Source organism: Sinocyclocheilus grahami, unplaced genomic scaffold, assembly GCF_001515645.1.
Source record: "Sinocyclocheilus grahami isolate Dianchi unplaced genomic scaffold, SAMN03320097.WGS_v1.1 scaffold585.1, whole genome shotgun sequence".
Classification (NCBI taxonomy): domain Eukaryota; kingdom Metazoa; phylum Chordata; class Actinopteri; order Cypriniformes; family Cyprinidae; genus Sinocyclocheilus; species Sinocyclocheilus grahami.
Genome location: NW_015505764.1, coordinates 406237 through 429704, shown reverse-complemented (window position 1 = coordinate 429704; position 23468 = coordinate 406237). Strand labels below are relative to the sequence as shown.

General features: G+C 36.0%; 1 protein-coding gene across 1 annotated transcript in view; it reads left to right on the top strand.

Moving 5' to 3' along the window:
* The window catches only part of LOC107556951 (zinc finger protein ZFPM2-like), a 193972-nt gene that overhangs the window by 133746 nt on the left and 36758 nt on the right, over positions 1-23468 (top strand). Inside the window, exon 7 of the mRNA XM_016240220.1 lies at positions 692-803. Coding sequence (XP_016095706.1) covers positions 692-803 — 112 coding nt within the window. The remainder of the gene's footprint in view (positions 1-691; positions 804-23468) is intronic.

Here is a 23468-nt window from a genome sequence, read left to right as displayed (position 1 = left end):
TATTCCTGTGATGCAAAGCTGAATTTGCAGCAGTCATTACTCCAGTCTTCAGTGTCTTGCTGAATAAAAGTATTTATTTCTTAAGGCCTTTATAAAAAAATATTTATTTAAAAAAAAAAATCTTACTGACCCCAAAATTAACATTTTCTGATAAATATACTGAACAAACTGACATTTATACATAAGAATATATGTCTCTAGAATATATTTAGAAAATGTATAGTTCCCCACCACCAAAGAATGATCAGTTTTTATTTTTATCCTCAAATATATTTATTAATTTGTGTGTGTGTGTGTGTGTGTATATATATAAATATATATATATATATATATAATGTTTTGTTTATTTTATTTTGTTTGACTAGCTGGAAATAATACAACTCGATAAATTCATAAACGCATTCTTATTGATGCTTTCAAGACTTTCACTCATTTTTGGACACTTAACTGAACCAAATAATAATCAATAAATAACATTAAATGTATAAATGCAAGGGTCATTAACTGACCCAAAATTGTCACACTCCCTGTGTTGAAAGTTCAAGAAAAAAATCTGAATTAAACATATAGGCCTAATCTTTATTGTTGAGCCCTGTTGAAAATTATAAAGTTCCTTTTGCTTATGAGCTTGCTGCAAAATTGTCCCCAAATAACCTAATGATTTGTGTGTGTGTTATCTCCACCACTGCAGAAGACGAAGCTGCACGTCCCGCTGGTGCTGAACGCAAGCCCCAGGTGGCTGCTGGATGTGTCTTGGCAGGGAACAGATGACAACAAGAACAACTGTGTGGTTTACAGCAAAGGTAAGAGGACGCTTTATCTGCCCCGCACCAAACACACCAGCACCGCACACTTCCGCTATCTGCATCTCTTTTCTTTCTTTCCAGTTTGACCTGCGTGTGTGTGTACAGCTAATGCTCAGAGATGTTTAGTGTGGCTTCGGTTCCCTGTCTCTTACATCTATTAGCGGTGTGATTTGTAATGTAAGGTCGTGGGGTCACAGGTCATTGTGGTTTTGCTACGACAAATGTAATTCGCTGACATTTGCTTTGTTGACATTATTTCCCATGTTTCCAAATGCATTTCAACTGTGGATGGCCCAAAGGCGTGACTGATTCACGCGTGTTTCTTCAAGCATCAAACTGCGCACGTGTAGCAAATCATCTGGACTTCAAACGCAACATTAATAACCCATCCTTGCTGTCTAAACTTCACACAGTATGAGTGAGATACACAGCTACAGGTAGCATCACATTAAAACTAGGGATGCACCGATACCGATACTGGTAGTTCAGGTTTGCATGAACCTGGTTGACAGCATACCCAGGAGGCTATATGCTGTCATTAAGGCTAAGGGTCACCCGACAAAGTATTGATAGCTGTGTAAATATTGACAGCTGTATGAATAATTTTTGGTTTATTGTAATCCATTACATACATTTCTATCAAAGTTATCTGACATTATCAAGCTGAATTTGTTCTGACACAGTTTAACTCTGAGTTGTTGTCATATTTTATTACCATTTTCTAAACTATAGCGAATAAACTGTGATAATGTGAGAAATGTTGAAGGTGTCTGAATAAATTTGTGTTTGACTGTATCTATTTGATCAATTAAGTTAACCAACTAACATTATACATACTCTTTTGGTTTCTGTACCCAATGTTTAAAAAATGTACAAATGCAATGAAAATATTGGTATCGGTACTTGGTATCGGTAAGTACCAAAAATAAAAGTATCGTATCGGGCGAGTACTGAAAAAAGTGGTATCGGTGCATCCCTAATTAAAACTCGTAGTAATCCACCAGAATACTATAATTTCTACAGTCATTATTACTGTAAAATCATAATAAATTCCAAGCCAGGCTCATTGGAATACGTGCCTGTGGCAACATTTCTACGAAATGATATTTCATTGCTTCTTGCACGTTTCACATCAGTTTCAAAGTTAAATGTCCAGTGGCACTACAAAAAGTGCTATGTTTTATCCAAAACAGATGTGAGACATGAATCTAGCAATGTTTTATTACGTTTGTTGTTGTAGGTATTGCAGCAGTTCGGAAATTATATGTCCAGTGAGATGTGCTAAAAGGTTAATGCTCTATCGTGTTTGAAAATAATGTACCATTTGCACTCAGCACCTGCCTAAACCTAACCGATAGTGTTAACAAAAGCAAATCTGAGGTAAAAAAAAAGCATTTAATTAAGTAACCATGCTATCTTAGCTTGCTTCTGCTAGTCTTTGAGCTCTTTTGTTGTGACGTATTTCACGGAATTCATATCTGTACCAGATGAGCTACCGAGCAAGTTTACTACAGTATGTCGGACCAGCCATGCATATGCAGCTGGTTTTGTGATGCAAACGTCAAAATGTATTACAAATAATGCACTATGGTAAAACTGTTTTGAGGTCATAACATAGTATTATGCAAGAAACTGCTCAAAAATAAGTCTTTATTAATTGATATTCTGCCCCTGTAATCATTATGTGTGTCAACACTAATAAGTGTTTTACTGCCATTAGTGGTCATTTCAGCTGGAAACTGCAGTGAATTGTTTGTATAGGTATGTTAAGGAGTTTTGTAAAAACGTAAGTTACATTGTACAAAAAATGTTCAATACAATTTTGTGTTTCAGCTAATAGCACGTTAATACAGTTTTACTGTAGAAACAACTAGATTTTCTGAGGAAAATGTGTCTCTGTTTGTAAGCTGTTTTGGGGGGTTTCGTATTGCTGCATGGTTGCTAGGGTTATTGTTTGGTGGTTGTCAGGGCGTTGCTGGCTAGTTGCTAGAGTGTTGTGTGTGGTCACTATTTTGGCTTGAGTCTATCAGTGTAAGTCAACCGATTTTTTTTCTTGTCCAGTAAATCTCTCAACAACCTCTTCTTAACAAGGTAAAAGGTATTAGCTCGGGTGTTAGCGAAGTAATTTGGCTAATTTCAGTCTTCAGCCTAGCATGATACATTTTTTTATGAGAAGCATGCTGACATGACAATTTGAAGTGTTTTTCTTTATGAACACATGCTTTGATGGCTATATTGCATTAGGTGCATGTATAAAAAAATAAGCAAAATACAAGGATTCCAGTGCGAGAGCTCTCATTTAGCCGAATGTTTTTCAGATGATTATGACTCTCTCTGCGCTGAAACAGAGTTTCTTTCCCCTCAAAGTGAACACGAGGCAGACGTGGGATTTTTCGTTTCCCAGCTCTCATCTTCTAATCACTGCACTGCACTGTGGGGCTGATCCTCTTTACCAGCGCCTTCATTTGTGCACGTTATCAGCAAATCATTAAAGTTTTGATAAGCTGTTAAAGAAGATTACGCAGTTCTTTTAAAATCGTCTAATCTTTTTGCAAGGAGACTGAATATGGGAAACAAAAAGGCTAATAACAGGATTTCTGGAGTGTTTTGTTAAGTCTCTATAATTTCTTCTCTTCCGTCATATTTATTAGTGAGAGAGAATGACTCCACTGCGAGGTCACTGATTCATCTTTGCTGGACTGTATTTTATCAAACGGATAGTTACAGTTTTGGATGCTGATAGGTCTGACTGGATATTTAAATGTAAATGCATGCTTTTGCTATCTTTCAATGCTCACTTAAAGTTAATATTTAAATATTGTAATTCATATTTTAAATAATGTTTTAAACAAATAATTTAATAACACTGTTAAATGTAATATTTAGCAAATCTCAAAATGAATAATCAGTTTCCATTTTGTTAATATTATCAGTTGTAACGATGCCTAAATTCACTAGTAAAACTTAAGATGAGTTTATTTATTTATTTAGAAAACAAAATAGAATTTTAATTTCAGCCATTTATCCTTTGTTATATTCGGCCATAACATTAATGAATTCATTATATGCACTTTTTTGTAAGTGTTTGCCAAAAAATTAGGGATTAAATAAATAAATATGTACATTAAAAAATTTTTTTTTTTTTAATTAGTCTCTGAGAAAGAAAATAATGCACGTTTTCCCTGTTGGCTGACATGCATGTTTAGGATACAGCACAGATTTTTTGACATTTTATTGCGAATAGTTGCATCAGCGTTCTCTCGAGGCCTTGAACGTTCACAGTCCAGTCCCTGTACACAACATCATCCTCACCGTGCTAAAACACTTTCTATGAACAGACACACATGGTGAAGATGGGAATTGTGTGTTTGCTCCAGTAATAAATGCATCTCACAGTCCTGTACAGTTTAATCTATTATATTCAGGCCTGTTGGGTGTGTGTGATTCCCTGCGGGCTGCTCTGAGCAACCAGTGGAGGACACACTGAAAATAGCAGCGAGAATAATCAGGAAAACTAGAAACAACACACCTGTAAACAAACACTTAACTTATTATCTTCCATCGTTTTTTCATTTTTTTCCTCTTCAATATATTATTGTGGAATCATCGATTTTAAATAAACCCGCCTCTAAACAGCATGCAAAAACAAAATGAACTGCGATTGGTTGATTTACATGTCAGTCAGATGTTCTTTTCCTACATTAGTGGGCGGTTCTTGGCCAGGTATATGGTGAGAGTTGAAAGTCTGGCTCTTCGTGACTAAATTAACAGCTTTGAATTATCACAGATCTGACACTTATTTTGTCTTAAAGCCAATTTATTATTTATGTAACCTACTGTAGTTGTGTTGTTTTAATGTGCCTCTCAGACACTGAAATGACACTCAAAATCAAATTTATTATTTAAAAATTTGGGCAGCAGACAGTTGAGCTCTTGTGCGTTTGGACGGCAGACATTCTGCTCTAGTGTGTCTGATTATTTAAAGGTCACCTAAAAATTTCCTCTAAGCCTCTTAGAAGCAGGAACAGTCAGATAGAGCGTGTCAGAGGAGTCGAGGGGGAAATTTGGCCATTGTGCATGTGGAAATTGACCAGTGTAACGAGAGCGTTTTACATAAGCTCATAGACCGCAGGACTAGACTAATTCACTGTGTCTTTGTGCAGCTCATATTCTGTAATTCTTCTCCATCTGATTCTCCTCCACACATCTCTATTGTGCGTTTGCTGTGACAGAGTCAGAGCAGAGACACATTACCTTGACCTCCATCGCTGCCTTGACCTCCTGCCTTTTCTTTTCATAATCTTCTGTCTCTCATCTTCTATCTGTGTATATAGGCACTAGGGATGGGAATCCTAAAGAACTGAGTGATTCTTATTCAGATCCTGATTCCACTTAAAGGGATAGTTCACCCAAAAATGAAAATTTGATGTTTATCTGCCTACCCCCAGGGCATCCAAGATGTAGGTGACTTTGTTTCTTCAGTACAACACAAACGAAGATTTTTAAGTCAAGCCGTTGCAGTCTGTCAGTCATATATGCAAGTGGATGGGAATCACGGCTTTGAGAGTAAAAAAAACATACACAAAACCAAATTAAACCCTGCGGCTCGTGACGATACATTGATGTGTAAAGACACAAAACGATTGGTCTGTGCAAGAAACTGACAGTATTTATATTGTTTTTTACCTCTGATTTTCACCGCAATGTCCGAACTGTCCTGAGCGCGTTCAACAGCCGGCGCCTGACGGGTCCTCTTCTTCTTGCTTTACGGCGGATCGCAGACTTGTAAGTGCATTACCGCCACCTATCTCTCAAGTGGACCATTGACACTCCTAATTGAGATTGTAGATAGAGTGTCAATGGTCCATTTGAGAGATAGGTGGCGGTAATGCACTTATAAGTCTGCAATCCGCTGTAAAGCAAGAAGAAGAAGACGGGTCAGCCGCCGGCTGTTGAACGCGCTCAGGATGCGCTCAGGACAGTTCGGACATTGCGGTGAAATTCAGAGGTAAAAAACAATATAAATACTGTTCAGTTTCTTGCACAGACCGATCGTTATGTGTCTAAGCAGATAAACATCAAATTTAAATTTTTGGGTGAACTGTCCCTTTAACAAATCCAGTTCTTCAGTAGTTGTTTAATGATTCAAATGATTATTTTAGTACACTGAAGAAGGACCCCCTTCAAATAGGTTAAGACACTATAGACAAAAAAAAAATTCTACGCACTGGTCAATTATTATTTTTTTTGTCTATTTTGCTTCAATAACATCCAATTATACAATAAAAAATTTTTCTCCAATATGTCCACAGAATGCAATAAGAATTTAGAAACTGGCTTTATCTAGTGTTTATATTTCTGTTATGAAAGTGTATGCATATTTATTTAGATAATGCCCAATTTACATATTTCAACAACATTTAAGAAAATTTGTAATAAAAAACAGTTGTCTTAATGTACTATGATCAATCAACTGTGGACGTATGAGGATATCTATTAGTTAAATATTTTTTACCATATTCACCTGTGGTGTCGAGCCTTAAACAAAAATACTAAACAAAAGTCATTAAACTGAGTTTGGAACTAATTTTCTTTTTGATGGTCTCAAAAGAGTAATTTTTCAACCGTTTCAACATATAACATATGTTGTGTGTTTGTCATTGCATATAATGAGACTTTTTATATTATTATTATTAATTATTGGTGCCAAGTTTTACCTCATTTCATTCGGTTGAAACTCACAGTTAAATATGATTTATTTAGCAGTGGTGCTGTAAATTCAATATCAATGCAGAAGCGCTATCAGAACCAAATGTCATGCAAATGATTTTGTTGCCATTTTATATTGGAATTGGTTCTGAATACAAACCCATTCTCGATTCCCAACCTTAATAGGCACTGAACTGTTTCATCACTGTACAAAATCGAACCTTCAAACGTATATTTATATGCATTTGTGAGCATGTATTTGTGTAAGCGCAGTGATGGGTGAGGGGTTTCACGCTGACAATAAAGCGCTAGAAGACGGACACATGCCAGCTGAGTTTGGAACGACACAAAAGACAAACGCTGTCATGTTTTAAACTGTTAAGGCCATTAAATTGTTTTCATTTCATCTTCCCTTTTGAAAAGCATGGAGGCAAAGCACATGGAGGTGCCAGGGTTATTATCTCTTATCTTTGAACAGCTGAAAATGCTGCGACGCATAATAACCAAACAACTGCACACAATGTAAAATTTCATTATCAGGGTGTTAAAACTGGGTTGTACCCTGAAGGGGTCCCCACCACAGCTCTGAGCGCCAGCGTAATTATGTTTAATTAAAATACAACAGAGATCAACATAATCATTTTCATTAGGAAATTATTAATGATTCTACCGTAACAATAATTGATTGCAGTGAGCCGGGCTGCAAGAACAGACGGTCAGAGAAAGAGAGATGCGAGAGTTGCATAATTTTACGTTGAGAGCACAAACACACACACATATAAACACAATTTGTTGGACATAAAGTGTACTAAAACAAGACAGTGTACTGAGACAGTGAGACCAGAGGCTAACAAAAGGAATTGTGTTGAAGATTGCCACATTATTTATTATATTTGATGAACTGTGACATTTTATGACTAGTAACAGGAGGATTGAGAGTTAAGAGGGAGTGAGTACTATGGCAGAGTGATGGCAGTACCATGGTACTTTGATATATAAAATGGTACTGAGTCTGTGTTCATGTACCAATTGAATATAACCATACTTACTGAACCATCGCTTACAAAAAAGTACCATGGTACTACCATGTTTTTTGGACATGGAACCATGCTAGAATCATGGTATTCTTGGAAATACAGTGTACTGTACATATCATGGTACATGAATTTCAGTACTGTGAAACTATCTGAACTACTACCTGAAATGCTAGGCATATTTCCATGTACCATAGTATTATCAATGATGACATGATTTATTTGTAAGGATAGTAAATGTGCAAAAAAAACATGACATTGCTATGATGGTACACATCCAAAAAAACATTGTATTACCTTGGCCCATATTCAAAAAGAATATGAAGTATTACTATTGTGCATATAAAAATATGTTATTATAATGGTACTGTAACTGTACATATTCAAAAAGCATGGTACTAGTATGGTATTACATTTTCAAAACAACAACAACAACATTGTATTATTATGGTACATTAAAAAATTGTATTACCATGGTGTATATTAGAATCAATCAAAGTAAACATGGTATTATCATGGTACATATTCAACTTTAAAAAAGCATGGTATTACCATGGTCCCTATTCAAAAAGGGACCATAGTAGTATCATGGTATTCTCAGAAGTACCATGTGCAATAAATGCCAAGGTACATGAATTTCCGTATTATGGTATATTTCAGAGTACCATAGTATTACCATTGATGCTTTAATTTTTTTTTGTAAAGATGGTAAATGTCCAAAAAAAAAACATTATATTGCTTTTGTACACATTCAAGAAACATAGTATTATCATGGTGAATTTTCAAATTAAATATGGCATTATCATGGTACATATTCAAAAATACAATACTATGGTTATTTAAAAAACATGGTAATACTATGGTACATGTTTTATCATTAACATGTATTATCATGGTACAAAAAAATACTATGGTAAAAAAAATAATTAAAAAGGGTATTACTATGGTGCCTGTTCAAAAAAGTATAACATTACCATTGTGAATATTCAGAAAATATGGTAATATAATGGTACATGGAAAAAAGACATTACCATAATACCAATACAATCAAACATGTATTACTGATTCTTTATGCAGAAGGCTTTAATGACACTGCTGTGTTTCATTCTGCATAATTTGTCAGTATGTACAGCTTTAGTAGCACTGTGTGTGTGTGTGTGTGTGTGTGTGTGTGTGTGGATCACAACCTCCTGCTGCTACTATTAATTATGATTCAATTGTGTAGCTCTGGAGCTGCTAAGAGTGATGTTCAACTCCCCCGTGGCATTTCTAATCAGCTCATGAAGTACCTGCGCCTGCAGTGTGTGTGCATGTGTGTGTGTGTTTCAAGAGTGCACACTCTTCCTCTCTTGTAAGAGTGTGTGGGCTTGATGATTTAACCTGCATAATTGTATAATCGATGTTGAGAAATGCCTGTGCATCGATTTCCAGAGGGCAGACAGATCTCTGTGTGTCACTGTGAGAGCTGAGCTTTAATACACTGTCTGGAGCTGAGCCTTCAATACAGAGACACACAGAGACAGTGAACACTCCACTTCCTGTATCCCACGATACATCAGCAGATTATGGCAAAGCATCTGGTATGCTGAGCTCTTCATGATGCTACTGAAATAATATAGACTTTAAACATGCTGTAATGCATGTCCTGGTCATATTTCACCCCAAAAATAAAATGAAATAATATAAAATAAAAATGTTAAATAATTACATAATGCATAAATATTAATATGTGTAATATAAAGATAAATATAATATTTAATAAAATATCAATGAATATACAGGTGCATCTCAATAAATTAGAATGTAGTGGAAAAGTTCGTTTATTTCAGTAATTCAACTCAAATTGTGAAACTCGTGTATTAAATCAATTCAATGCACACAGACTGAAGTAGTTTAAGTCTTTGGTTCTTTTACAAAACATTTAACAAAAACCCACCAATTCACTATCTCAACAAATTAGAATATGGTGACATGCCAATCAGCTAATCAACTCAAAACACCTGCAAAGGTTTCCTGAGCCTTCAAAATGGTCTCTCAGTTTGGTTCACTAGGCTACACAATCATGGGGAAGACTGCTGATCTGACAGTTGTCCAGAAGACAATCATTGACACCCTTCACAAGGAGCCACAAACATTCATTGCCAAAGAAGCGGGCTGTTCACAGAGTGCTGTATCCAAGCATGTTAAAAGAAAGTTGAGTGGAAGGAAAAAGTGATGTTATATCTTTTTTTTATTTTGACAGTTTTATTTATCTCATTACTGTAAGTTTTTCAAATATTTATATATATACAGTGGGACAAAAAAGTATTTAGTCAGCCACCAATTGTGCAAGTTCTCCCACTTAAAAAGATGAGAGAGGCCTGTAATTTTCATCATAGGTATACCTCAACTATGAGAGACAAAATGAGGAAAAAAAATCCAGAAAATCACATTGTAGGATTTTTAAAGAATTAATTGGTAAATTCCTCGGTAAAATTGGGGGTGAAATATGACCCCCATCCATTTAACCACACACCCTCCCTCCAAAAACGATTGACAGGTTGAGAACAATCTCTGATATGCTAGATTTCTGATTGGTTACAAAAACGCAGGCCGCTTCCTAGCTCTTTTTTTTTTATGTCTGTTTCCAGAGCCTGCGGCTGTCAAAGAGACAGGTTTCTCAGGACACATATTTCCTAGATATTCAGGATAGGTGTGTGTGAGATGATGGGGCCACAAAGCTCAATAAAATAGATGTCTACAGTAGGAAGAGCGGCTATATTTTCTTGTTTATTTCTTCTTTGTGTACAGTGTGGTGACAATTCTTGTTTTGTGTTCTGTGATTCTTCACACTCGATCTATGTGTACCGTGATGCTCATTTCCCATTTCTAAATCTGTAAAATCCACCCACGCCGTGACTATTTTTTCCATCTGCAGATATTGTTCACCATGTTTAAGCTCATTATTGTGGTTATCTATATTTCGCGCCTTTGGACATCAGCATAAGTGGATTTAGAGGCTTTCCTGTGTGTTGATTTTAAGTTTGGGCTCGAGTCTCTTTAAATATGGCAGAATGGAGCACTTATCACCAAACGATTAAGAAGCGAAAGCTAATGTGATTATGAATATCATCGTACATTCTTACAGCATAATCAACAAGGAGCACTTGAAAAAGAGTCGTTGACATATCTGTGAGTGTTTAACTATAGAATAATTGAATGGAAAATGACTCTCTTGAAAGAGCCTATATATTCTTTTTGCCTTATAAGCTCTTGAACCCTCTGAAGTCTCAGAAACCAATAAAACAAATTGACCATCATCACATTTTTAAAAATCTGCCATTTTATTCTTGAAGAAAGAAACATTTTGTCTTATAGTAAAAATTATAGTAATAAAATCAACACCACACTATTCACAACCTATTTTACTTAATAATCTACTTAATAATTTACTAATCTGACATTTCTAAGTGAAATCGGATATTGAACCAGTAAAAATTGTTGGGTTGAACTTGATTGGACCCTTTGGGATTTGATTGGATCATGAAAATTGATAGATTTCATTGGCAAACAGCTTGTGTGATACAGATGGTTTAGATCTGAAGAAAGATAGGTTTGATTTTGTGGACGAATAGCGAAACACATCTGGTGTACAGGTTTGGGAGAAGAGAGCAAGAGAGAGAGTAAATGCATCTGAAACCATCAGGCAGGTCACTAGCCGCCCACTGAGTGAGGATGGATGGCGATCCAGTCATGTTGTCTCCTCGGCTGCAGGGCTGCACTCTTTATGCAGCATAAAATTACTGTCAGCCCACATAAATACATCCTCAGAGAGGTCACTAATGCCTATTGCATGCACGTTGCATGCACACATTTACTGTACACAATTTACTGTACACAATTATCATATAATCATCACCATCACTTGCTCTGACGTTAAAGGGATAGTTCACCCAAAAATGAAATTCTGCTACCATTCACTCACCCTAAGTCATTGCAAAACCCTAAGACCCCCACCCTAAAAAAAATTCCCATACAATAAAAATACCATTAAGATTTATAAAAAGGCTGATATCAAAAATCCATTTTACTGTTCAACTCGTCCCAAGCAATCCATTGTTTCTGAGACTGGTTTTGACAGGCTTTAGGTAAATGCTGGCTGGGTGTGATATTGTTGATATACTGTTTTTCAATATTTTGATGTTAGATTTTTGATACTTGTGTATTTGCTCTAAAATAGCCTAAATGATGTGATGTGATTCACTTAATTTAATCAAGCCATTGTTGCTAACTAAAACAACAACAACAAGAAAACTTAAAAAAATAATTTTCATTTATATTCACCAATATTACAATATGCCGTAATGTTTAGCTACACATATAGTTTACTATTACAATGAATTATTGTAAATAAATGAAATGACAAAGGCTATACACATTTTTGACTGATGGGGCAAATCAATCAAAACAAAGTTGTGCATCGGTTCACAGGACGGTTTGAACTGATTCAAGGAAATTAACTGAATTTACTTTAAATCTGTTTTTGTTATTGACATTTAACTCAGAAAAGCTGAAAACAAATCACATGATTTGTGAATGAGTCATTCAGATTTGTTTAGTGAGCTGAGTCAATTGATTCATTGAAAAGATCTGACTCAAAACAATGATTAATGTGCAAATCAGACACATCGTTTTGCTCATAAAGTGATTGATTTTGTTACAATAAATGACCCAACCCAAATAATTGTCGAAATGTGTCAGTATGTTTGTCCTGTCCTTCTCTCATTCATCCTTCAGACCATAAACATGCCTCCTGACCACCCCATAACTACTGCTTATTCTGTTCCTGAGCACTGCAGCGAGAAAGAGAGAGCGAGGTGGTGGTAGCGCCATCTGTCCAGTCTCTGTGGGTATTGTCATAAAGAGGGCCTAATGTTGTCATCATCCTTACATGGCAGAGGTCATTACCGTTTATAGAGGCACATGAAACTTTATGGCAAATGAACTTGTGCTGTCATGATGTGAAAAGCAATGAAACAGGATCTGAACAAAAGCCTCACAATGAACTAGCATGACCTGCCACGTAAATTAAAGGCACACTGTGTAACTTTTGGCACTCTAGTGGTTAACAAACAAAACGGCATGCATCTTGTGGAGGAACAATGTAGCCGGAGCTACTTCAGTGTGTTTATGGATAAAATGAGTAATGCAGGTCTAAATTAGGTTTTATAGGTGTACCATAGTGATTCAGGATAAGACATAAACACAGTTTTGGAAGATGGATTCATGATGTACTCGCTCATTGTATACATTTTGTAAATTCTAAAAAAGGTATGTGGTGTACCTTTAAGTAAAGTACATTGTTTGTGAGTGTTTTAAAACTCAGTTATTTTTCATGAAATCCCATGTGTTTTAGGTATGAAGACTTCTAAGAAACTAGTTGATGGTTTTTAAAATAGAGAAAAATGTCAAATTTATTGTTTTTAATTTATTATAAAATGTATTTTATTTAAAAAATGTAAAATTTTAAATGATATATTGCATTTATTTTGCATGGGATATTTTACAATCACAAATTATTTAATACATAATGTTATAATTATATTTATCGTTAGAAAAAATAAACCACTGGATTTAGTGTTTTAACTATGTATTCATTATCAGTTCATTGCAGTCAATTTGTGTGATATTTGCAAATAAAATAATTTTATTTCAGACAGAAATAAATTTTTCATGAAATCCCATGTGTTTTAGGTATGAAGTCTTCTAAGAAACTAGTTGATGGTTTTTAAAATAGAGAAAACTGTCAAATTTATTGTTTTTAATTGATTATAAAATGTATTTTATTTAAAAAATGTAAAATTGTAAATGATATATTGCATTTATTTTGCATGGGATATTTTACAATCACAAATTATTTAATACATAATGTTATAATTATATTTATCGTTAGAAAAAATAAACCACTGGATTTAGTGTTTTAACTATGTATTCATTATCAATTCATTGCAGTCAATTTGTGTGATATTTGCAAATAAAATAATTTTATTTCAGACAGAAAAATAAAAATATGGCAAAAATGTCTTTATTGTTTTTAAACCTTTGATTACAGTTATTATGTTACTAAATCAACAGGAAATATTTCTGAATGTTTTACTACTTAGGTGATATTTGTGGTTTTATTATCCACTGCGGTTTTAACCACAAGTATGAATTTTGCTGTCATCATTTTTGCAATTCCATTCAATGCCACTTGTGGTGTAAAAATTACACAATACGCACTTTTACATCTGTTTGTGGTGCCTTTACGCTCACTGATGAACAGTTGCTTGTTTTTAACCGTTCTCTGTGTGTGTTTATAAGTGAGGGTGATTTCTGGGTCGTCGCGAGGTTGCCTGCTTTTCACTCGAGCCGGGCTTCGGGTTGATTTAAAGACCGTTAGGAATGGCAGCAAGAGGGAGAATACAAAAAAAAGACTGTCAACAAATCAACTCACACCGATGCCTCTCATGGTTTCAGCTGCAACCTATTCAGCAGGAGAAAAGAGAAAAATATATATACACTCTATCCTGTCAGGGGCTTTTGGCTTATCTTGAGTGACTGTCAAGGCTGGGAATATCAGGGAATGGACAGAAACATATAAAATTAATAAGCTCCTGGATGTTGTCGGAAGTTATGATGCTTCCATAAATCCTGGTTTGATCAGAGAGGACAAGGCTTAAAGCCGGAGCCGCCTAACGCACACTGTGAGTGTTTTTGGGCCTGGCTTCTCATTCTGTCACGGAGATAGAAGCCCTTTGCTGGCGAAATAAGATTTATCTTCCTTCCTCTCCCTTTCACGACTGACAAATCTGAGAAAGCTGGAGGCGACTCGGCAGCCATTACTACCTTTAATAAAGGGCATGGGCTCAGCAAGGTGAAACTTGGGCCAAAAGCAAAAAAAAAAAGAGAGAAGAGAAAAGAAAAGAAATTGGCGCTTACTTATCAGTTGTACGTCCCGTGTTGGGTGAAAGGTCGAAGAGCTTTTTGTTTGTTTGTTTGTTTCTTATAGCAAAAGGATGGATGCTATCTGTCCTAGCATCCAAACGGCAAGGCTTTCTGGAGTGGTGCGGGTAATATTTCATGTCAAGAATTAGGCAAGTGAACCTCTGTGGTTTTTTCAGTGGGTGGCGGAGAGAAACATTGATCATCGTCTCAGCAGTGAACAACGATGCATTGGCTTTTTCAAGAGAATGTTCTGTGTGCAAGTACATTCATTGCAGGGTAATTAAATGCTGAGGTTGTGTGCAGTGTGTGTGTGTTTCATACAGCTTGAGCGCGTAAGAGGTTGCGGTTGTCATCAGAAAGAAAAAAATAAAACACAACGTTAACGATGCTTGCTGGTGCTTGGACCAAATTAGAAAAACTTTATTTCAGTTTGAGGGGTTGTATGGACAATATGTCGTGCTTTTTCCGGGCATGTCAATACAAACTAGCAATTCCTCAGTACATTTTTATTTAAGTGTCACTTCAGAAATCATTCTAATATGCTGATTTGTTGCTTAAGAAACATTTATTATTATTATCAATGTTAAAAACAGTTGTGCTGCTTCACATTTTTTTGTGGAACCATGATATAAAAAAACTTTAACAATAATTTAAATAAAAATGTAAATGCTAAAAAAAATTGTTAAATGCTACAAGTGATTTTAAGCATCCCAACATTTTGAGGTTTTTTTTTTTTTTTGGGGTGGCTGTTGTGTTTCATTTTAAACATTTTTCAAAAATAGTACTCTATTTGTGTGTAAAACATTTTTAATTGGCAAAATAAATCAATAAATAAATGATTATGCACCTTTAACAGTGAGCTAGAGGAGATTGTAACTGCTTTAACTATCTTGACTAAAGGTCCCGTAAATGCATTCTGTGAATAAGTGTTTTCTAGGAAATAATTGAATTGAGTGTTTGACGTCTGCGCTCTGGGTGCTTTACTGCTGGACTGGTTCTGAGCTGAAGTCTCTCAGATTATCCTGTGAATTGCTCTACCTGTGAAGTCTACGGTTCGCCGATGGCTCTTCTGCATGAATTATTCAGATAGGCAGAATCCTCACAAAATGCTCGTGAAGGATGTGAATTCTGCTCACTGGTAAACAGATTTTAGCGATTTTCTGCTCCGAATCCCTTCTGAGTTGAGTTGTGCCTCGGTGGCAGTGACGGATAATTACATCACATCTCTTTTTCCTCCAAACTTTCCCCTGAACCCATTGCAACCCCCCCCCACACACACACATCACGTTGTCCACATCCTGAACTGAATCACATTTACCGCTTACCCTAGTCTCCAGTCATTTAAGTGGTGAGGAAAAATAGTCCCCACATATTGAAATGACCAGCCGAATTTATTTATTTATTTATGCATGTATGTTTAAAAGGAGAGTTAAGTAAATGATGCCAAAAATTTCATTTTTGTGTGAACTATCCCTTTAAAGACAAGCAGTTTGGAAAATGGATTTATTTATTTATTTATTTATGTTTAAACAGAAAGTTGAGTAAATTATGATCAAATTTTTATTTTGGGGTTTTAAGTGGTTTTGAAAATAAATTATTTATTATAAATAATAAATACATTAATATATATATATAGTCAAAATTATTGAATGAATAAATAAATATAGAATTTTGATGTGTAAATATTTATGTAATTTATATTATTGGGCACAATATAGGATGCAAAATAAATAGTTGACAAATACACCTGCCAGTACGGTTAATTCTGGAATTGGTAACTGAAAACATTCTTTTTTGCGTGATTATGCATCACTGATAGGTGTCAGTATTATGTTCAAGACTAGTTCCATATCAGCCAATGCAATAGTAAATGAGGTATTGCATCTTTAAGCATAACATTAACAGTAAACCTGCTGTAAAGCTCTGTGGTTCAGTGGAGCTGTGTGTGTGTGTGTGTACCTACTTAACCATATTTTGAGCACAAATCTGTACCCAAAAGTGAGCTAAACCTGACAAAATCTCCAAAAACATCCCTTTGGGGATGTCCTCATTTGTAAAACTGGTATAAAAATAAAGTAAACAAAGTTTTTTTTAAATTGTAAAAATGCAGAAAGTTTCCTGTAAGGGGCAGGTTTTGGTGTAGGGCGATAGAAAATACAGTTTGTACAGTATAAAAACAATTACGCCTATGGAATGTCCCCATTTAGATAGCTAAGTAAACGTGTGTGTGTGTGTGTGTTGTGGGCTGCAGTCTGACCTTCACCCAGGCAGTATTTGGGAGGGCACATCTAAAGCTACTGACCCACACTGGGCCACACTAGAGAGGAAACGCAGCAGACATGAAGGAGTGGCGTTTGGCTGGAGCCCAACCGGGGGAGAACACCCGACCCCACTCACAGTGTGGACACATGAGTGTGTGTGTGTGTGTGTGTTTCTGAGATTATGGACAGTGTCATAAAACACCTACTAGTGCAGTACAGAGGGTTCAGGGCAGCTCCAGCATTCCAGAGCAGATGGGAGGAAAGGACACTCACACACACAATCTAATAAGAATTAGATGCACTCCTCCAAACTAAAGGTCTGAATAGGTCTCATTAATTTACTTGCCATCCCTGAGAAAAGTTTTATTACTTAGATCTTTCTCATTCATAGCTCAAGACACTCTTTATTTACATTTCATTTAAATATCATTTAACTTTACGTTTAGGTGTTTCTCACAAATATTGTGGAGACACTGGGTCTTTTCTTAGGACCTAAAATCTGAGAAGCAGTTAAAGCAATCATCTCCATTTGGTCTCACTGCAGGAACAACTGAGGAATCAATGGGATTTTTCCCTGACCTTGGTGTCAAATCTGAACACAGTTTGGGACATTTTTGGGACCACCTGAGGAGACTTGTGTGAGAATACTGCTGTTTTCTCAGAAGACACGATTAAGGTGATTTTTCTGACTTTTGAATACAGACTTTGAGATATTTGCATATGTAAGCATAGTTTGAGGAATCATTGAGACCCTTGGAGTTAACTCATCTAAGAAGACGACTCCATTTGCTCTGCTTTCAATCTCATTGCAGTGTAGAGAAAACAATTCAGATCTCATTTGGTATTTTTCTCACCCAAAATATACTTTATGATAATTATTAATGGCAAGTTGCAGAGAAAGACAGATGGAAATTAGACAAGCAGATGTTATATAATCAACTGTCAATTAATCATTTTTAAGACATTTCTTCATTTCATTTCAACATTGATTTATGTCACCAGTCAAAACTGCATTTTCTATCTATCTATCTATCTATCTATCTATCTATCAAAAACCTAATTTCAAAGTCTGACTGTCAAACACCGCTTAATTTGCTCAATAATGTCCATAGGCTAGTATTATTGTTCTCTCCCACCTGATTAAAGCTACAACAAGAATTTCCCATGTGTCGTAGCGTTTGATAATATTTGCTTCTAATTGTCAGAAGACTCTACTTCTATTAGTGAACATTAGTCATTTAAAGCTGTTTACACACTGCAATCAAGGCCATTGGCCACCTTTACCACTCCACAGATAAATAAAGCACAAAGTTTGTTTTCCTACTTTGTCTTTGAGCTCCTTCGATGCAGAGGAGAGACCAAAACCCCAAAGTCGGAGGCACGAAACGCTCCTGTACCGCGGCTTTGTCATCACTCTTAAAGAATTTCTGTTTAATGTACTGTAATGTGGAATTCAGCAGGGACCAGTTTAATTGAGTTTTACACAAACCAGTTGGGAGCGGCGCTGGAAGCTAGGTGATGTTGAGGTTCTTAATCTGTCTCTCCGTAGAGGGTTGTTGACGAAGTGGTTCTTTCTCTTTGTGCGGGGAAAAAAGAGGAAGTCTAGGAAATGATACATCCGTGGATAAAACCAATTGGCAACCCTCAAAGGGAACGAGGTTGATAAGACAAATCCAGCACTTGTAGAGAAATAAAAGAATCCAACTGTTCATTAAAGGCGGAAACAAAACAGGCGATTGAGAAGGCAGGCCGGCCGGTCGAAAGAGGAGAGAGAGAGAAAGAGAGAGGCAGGCAAAAAGAGATGGCTCCTATCAGAGGAAAGGATTGGAAAATAATCAAGGATTTGTGAGCTGAATTAATAACCAGACAAATACTGATTTTTTCCCCCGCTTTCACAAAATTAGGAAGGATGGACCACAATTATCTAACACAGGACACTGTTTAGCTGCACTTCCTCCTAATTATAAAAGATAACTCAAATCTAGAGCTTCAGATGTTTCATGAAAGCACTCGGAGAGTCAAACTTGCTGCCAAGATTTCAATGTGCCCACTGAAAAGAAAAATCACAAAGGAGATCTCTTTAATATCTCAGTTGTTTCTCCTAGACAGTGAAGAGATTAAATGGTGGTCAAATGGAGACTTCTTCAGAAGTCTGAGTCGTAATCGTCTCAATAGACTTCAGTAATATCACGTTTCCTCCAGAGTTTCAGATGAGATTCACAATGTCTCGTAATCGACATAAGAAACGTCATTGAATGATACACTGCTGTTTGATTATATAACATCTGATGTTGTTTTAGGAAAAAAAATCCCAAATAAGATTATTTTTCCTAAACAGTGATGAGATTTAATGGAGAGCAGATGGAGACTTCTTCAAAATCCAGATGTTTCTCCTGAGAAAAAGATCCCATCACACGCGTCTCCTCCAGAGTTTCTAATAAGGTCAACAAAGTCTCACAATCAACACAAAAATGCCTTTCAAATGTTAAATTGGGATTTAAGTATCTTAATAAAGGAAAGAAAAATCCCACAAGAGATCTTTTTAATATCTAAATTGTTTTTCCCAGGCAGTGATGCGATGGAGACTTCTTTAAAAGTCAGATGTTTCTCCCTCCTGAGAAAGACACCCCAGTGATCTCACACACGTCTCCTCTCGAGCTTCTAATAAGGTCAGCAATGTCATTTAGATAATGAATTGGAATATGAGCATCTTGTAGGGGGGGGGGGGGGTTGCTCAAGCAACACAAAAATGTCATTCAAATGATAAATTGGCATTTGAGTATCTTTTAGGACATTAAAATCCCACACGAGATCTTTTTAATATCTAAGAAGTTTTTCCTAAGCAGTGATGAGATTAAATGGAGACTTCTTCAAAACCTAGATGTTTCTATTGAGAACAGGATTTTAGTAATTTGACATGCATCTCCTCTAGAGTATATAATAAGGTCAACAGTGTTATTTAAATGGTGGATTTGCATTTGAGCATCCTGAAAAATCCCACATCAGATCTTTTTGATATCTCAGTTGTTACTCCTACACTGCAATGAGATTAAATCGAGACTTTTAGTTCTTACTTCTTAGATGCTCCTTCTGAGATAAAAACTCCAGTAATCTCACACGAGTCTCCTCTAAACATCTCAGTAATGTCTCAAACTGTGCTCAGATTTACCAAGATACCAAAATCTGCAGTTAGAATTCAGAATTCTTGATATGAACTCAATAATTTCTCATAAAATCTGTCTTTTGTCTTATTTGTTTCTGAAGAAATGTTTGTGATGTTGCATAAATGGGATCTTCATAGTCTCCTGTAATATGAAAGAGCAACCTCTGAACAATTGAATTTTCTATTGGGTATTAACATGACACATGTGAATCAAAAAAGCAATTCCAGACAATTTGAAGCATGTGCAGAGTAAGTAAGCTAGCGAGGGTGTGTGACCGCAGTACTTCATCAACTGACCATAGCTGTGTAATGAGAGACTGTCCGGCTAATGGTGATATAAACACACCCACACACAGAGGGCTCAGGAAAGGCAGGGGATGCTCGCTCGCCATAATCAGCGCTTGTGGGATCTGCACTCTTCGACATTCCATGGCTGTTTCGTGTGAAATAAAGCCATTCATCAACACATCAATAAAAATATAGAGCAGATTATTATTGCGTTGGCCGTCCCATACAGCTTCAGTCGTAAATAATGGCCTGCTCGCCACTGCTTATGTTAATTAGAGGTAGAATGCAGATAATGTGAAGGCTCTTTTATTGCTGCAAGCTGAATCAATTTTACAGTGTTATTCAGACTCGCACAAGGTCAGGCAAAGTTGTTGAGACAAGACGTGTCCCTTGTAAAACAGCGTTTCTGTGATCAGCCTCTGTACTCTGCACTGAGAAAAGATACAAGGTGGAACACCATCACATCATGACACGCTCAATACTTTTGCATTGATAGTTGATGGATATCATGCATGTTTTCATGTTTGTGTGTATGTTACAGCAGAGGTTCTCAACTGATGGGTCGCAGGTCAGACAGCACATAAACTATCCATATAACCGTAAAAGTTAGGATGGCAAAATGAATAGTTTAATCATATAATAGGTTAATAATAATTTTAAATTTAGAAAATTTTAATTTAAAAGTGAAAAGAAAACATTTTCTATAGCTTTTGTTGTTGATGTCAAAGTTTGTGTGTTTAAACAAAGGCATTTTTTACTTATTATTTTTACATAAATCAATTTGTTAACATGGATAATCATAGTTTGTGCTTATTATATTTTTTTTCAGTAAATTATTTAAATAATAAATAAATAACAAAATAATAATTTTATTATTTAATAATAATTAAATGATAATAATAATAAAGTTTAGAGTCTTTTTTTTCAATTAATACTTTTCATTTAATTAATACTTTTATAACAATGATGCATTACACTGATCAAAAGTGACAGTAAAGATGTTTATAATGTTACAAAAGATTTGTGTTTCAAATATATGCTGTTCTTTTCAATTTTCTATTCTTCTAAGAATCCTGAAAAAAAAATGTATCATGTTTCCACAAAAATATTTAGCAGCACAACTGTTTTCAATGTTGATAATAATTGTCATGTGACACTGAAGACTGGGAGTAATGGCTGCTGAAAATTAAGCTTTGCATCACAGAAATAAAGTGTCAAAATAAAAAGTTATTTTGAATTGGAATAATATTTCACAATATTACCATTGTTACTGTGCTCATTTTTATTTTTTACTGTTTATTTATTTAATTATTTTCAGTATTTGGCTTGATATGATTTGATTTGATTTTAAGGACATTTTGTTTACTTATATATACTCTGTGTTCAATTGATTTCTAGTGTACTCTAAAGTCTCTGATCACTAATAGCTATTTATCAGAGTCATGTATTGTATGTACAGTACAGGTATTGTACAGAATGTAATAATATGTTTCGTTGTGCCTGATTATTGACTTCTCACATCTATTTAATTTTTCTTCTTCTTTTTCTTGTCTAGCAATAGGCCAGAGGTTTAGAGAGCAAACCCATGTGTTGAATCTTAATTTAAGCTGAATTTAACACATTCAACCACGGCTCACACTGTACTCTCTCTCTCTCTCCGGTAAAGTCGTCAGATTAGATGAAAATAGCGCTATTCTACCATTCTGGAATACCTTTATAACTCTCCAGTTGCTTCGGAGAATAGGTTTAGCATGGTTTTGGCTGGTTCAGGCAACAAATTCAACAGTCTGGAGATCTTATTTTGCTCATTTTCTTTTAGGGAATTTATTACTGATCAAATCAGCAGGGTTTTTCAGGATTGAAAACCACTGCTTAAAGAGATTCGCTCTAGTGTTTCAGTGCAGTTGTCATTTCCATAACAAATCCCTGGTCTAGATCATTTTAGCTTGTTTCAGAAATGAGTAAAAAAATAAAAAACTTATTTGCCTGTTTGCCTTTAACGAATGACTTTATAATCTCATCTACAAACAACAAACAGTGTTCATAATTACCACAATTAGCTCCAGGAGAACCAGTACACCTCAGTCTGTTATGATGAAATAGTGATGTTCACCAATAATTTTCTGCAGGATGGACCTATTAAAGGCCAACTGCAGATACAGCTTCCTCTCTGCAGTAATTTGGCAAAATTGTGGCATTCTTTGTCTGTGAATATCAGACTGACCTGCTGTTTCCTGTGAATATCTCTCTCTCTCTCTCTCTTTATGGGGATTGTGTGACATTGTAAATGACGGGAGGATCGGGTGGGATGTCTGGGATTAATCGGCAAGCACGGATGCAGATTCCGTCAGTAGACTCCATCTCGAGCTGAGAGGCTTCATTTCCACTCGGCCGCCCCCCGTTGTGCTTGCAAAGCAGATTTAGTGATAGGTAATCCATGTAAGGTTTTTAGCACAGCTTTTCAGAGGATTGAAGAAAAATTATGTACATGTTTTAAAGGAAGACCTTGTCCAAAAATGAACATTCTGTCATTATTTACTCATGTTGTTCTAAATCTATATGCTGTTATTTATTCAGGTGGATCACAAAAGGAGAATTTTTGAAGAGGAGCAATCAGTTAATAGTGACTACAGTCAGAGAAGCTCCAGAAATAACAAAAAAACAGCATAAAATGACCCTAAAGTTGTTCATACTACTTGTGTGCTGTATTTCAAGTCTTTTGCATGTCATACCATGTTTTTGTGAGCTGAAATTTACAGTGTTTTTGACTGAAAAGCTTTCTTAAAGCTCCCGAAACTCTCATTGTCCATTTGACATATTTGAATTGGTGTGGTCACGACGTGCAAAAGAACATCTCGGTTACGTATGGTAACCCTCGTTCCCTGAAGGAGGGAACGGAGACATCACGTCGGATGACCGACGAAATTGGGATCTCGCTTAGAGGGACAAATCTACTTCGAGTGTAAACTAAATGAGCCAATGCACATTGGCATGCGATTATTGCATCCAGCTGCTGCTGATCACAGCGTGAGTATAAGTAGGCAGCAGATGCAGCGCATATTCAGATTTTCGCTGAGGAGCCGAGCCGGTGACCCGGCCGCTCAGCGGTGGTACAGGAGCTGTGGCGACGGGATGTGACGTCTCCATTCCCTCCTTCAGGGAACGAGGGTTACCATACGAAACCGAGACGTTCCCTTTCAGTCGGTCACTCCCGACGTCACGTCAGATGACCGACGAAATT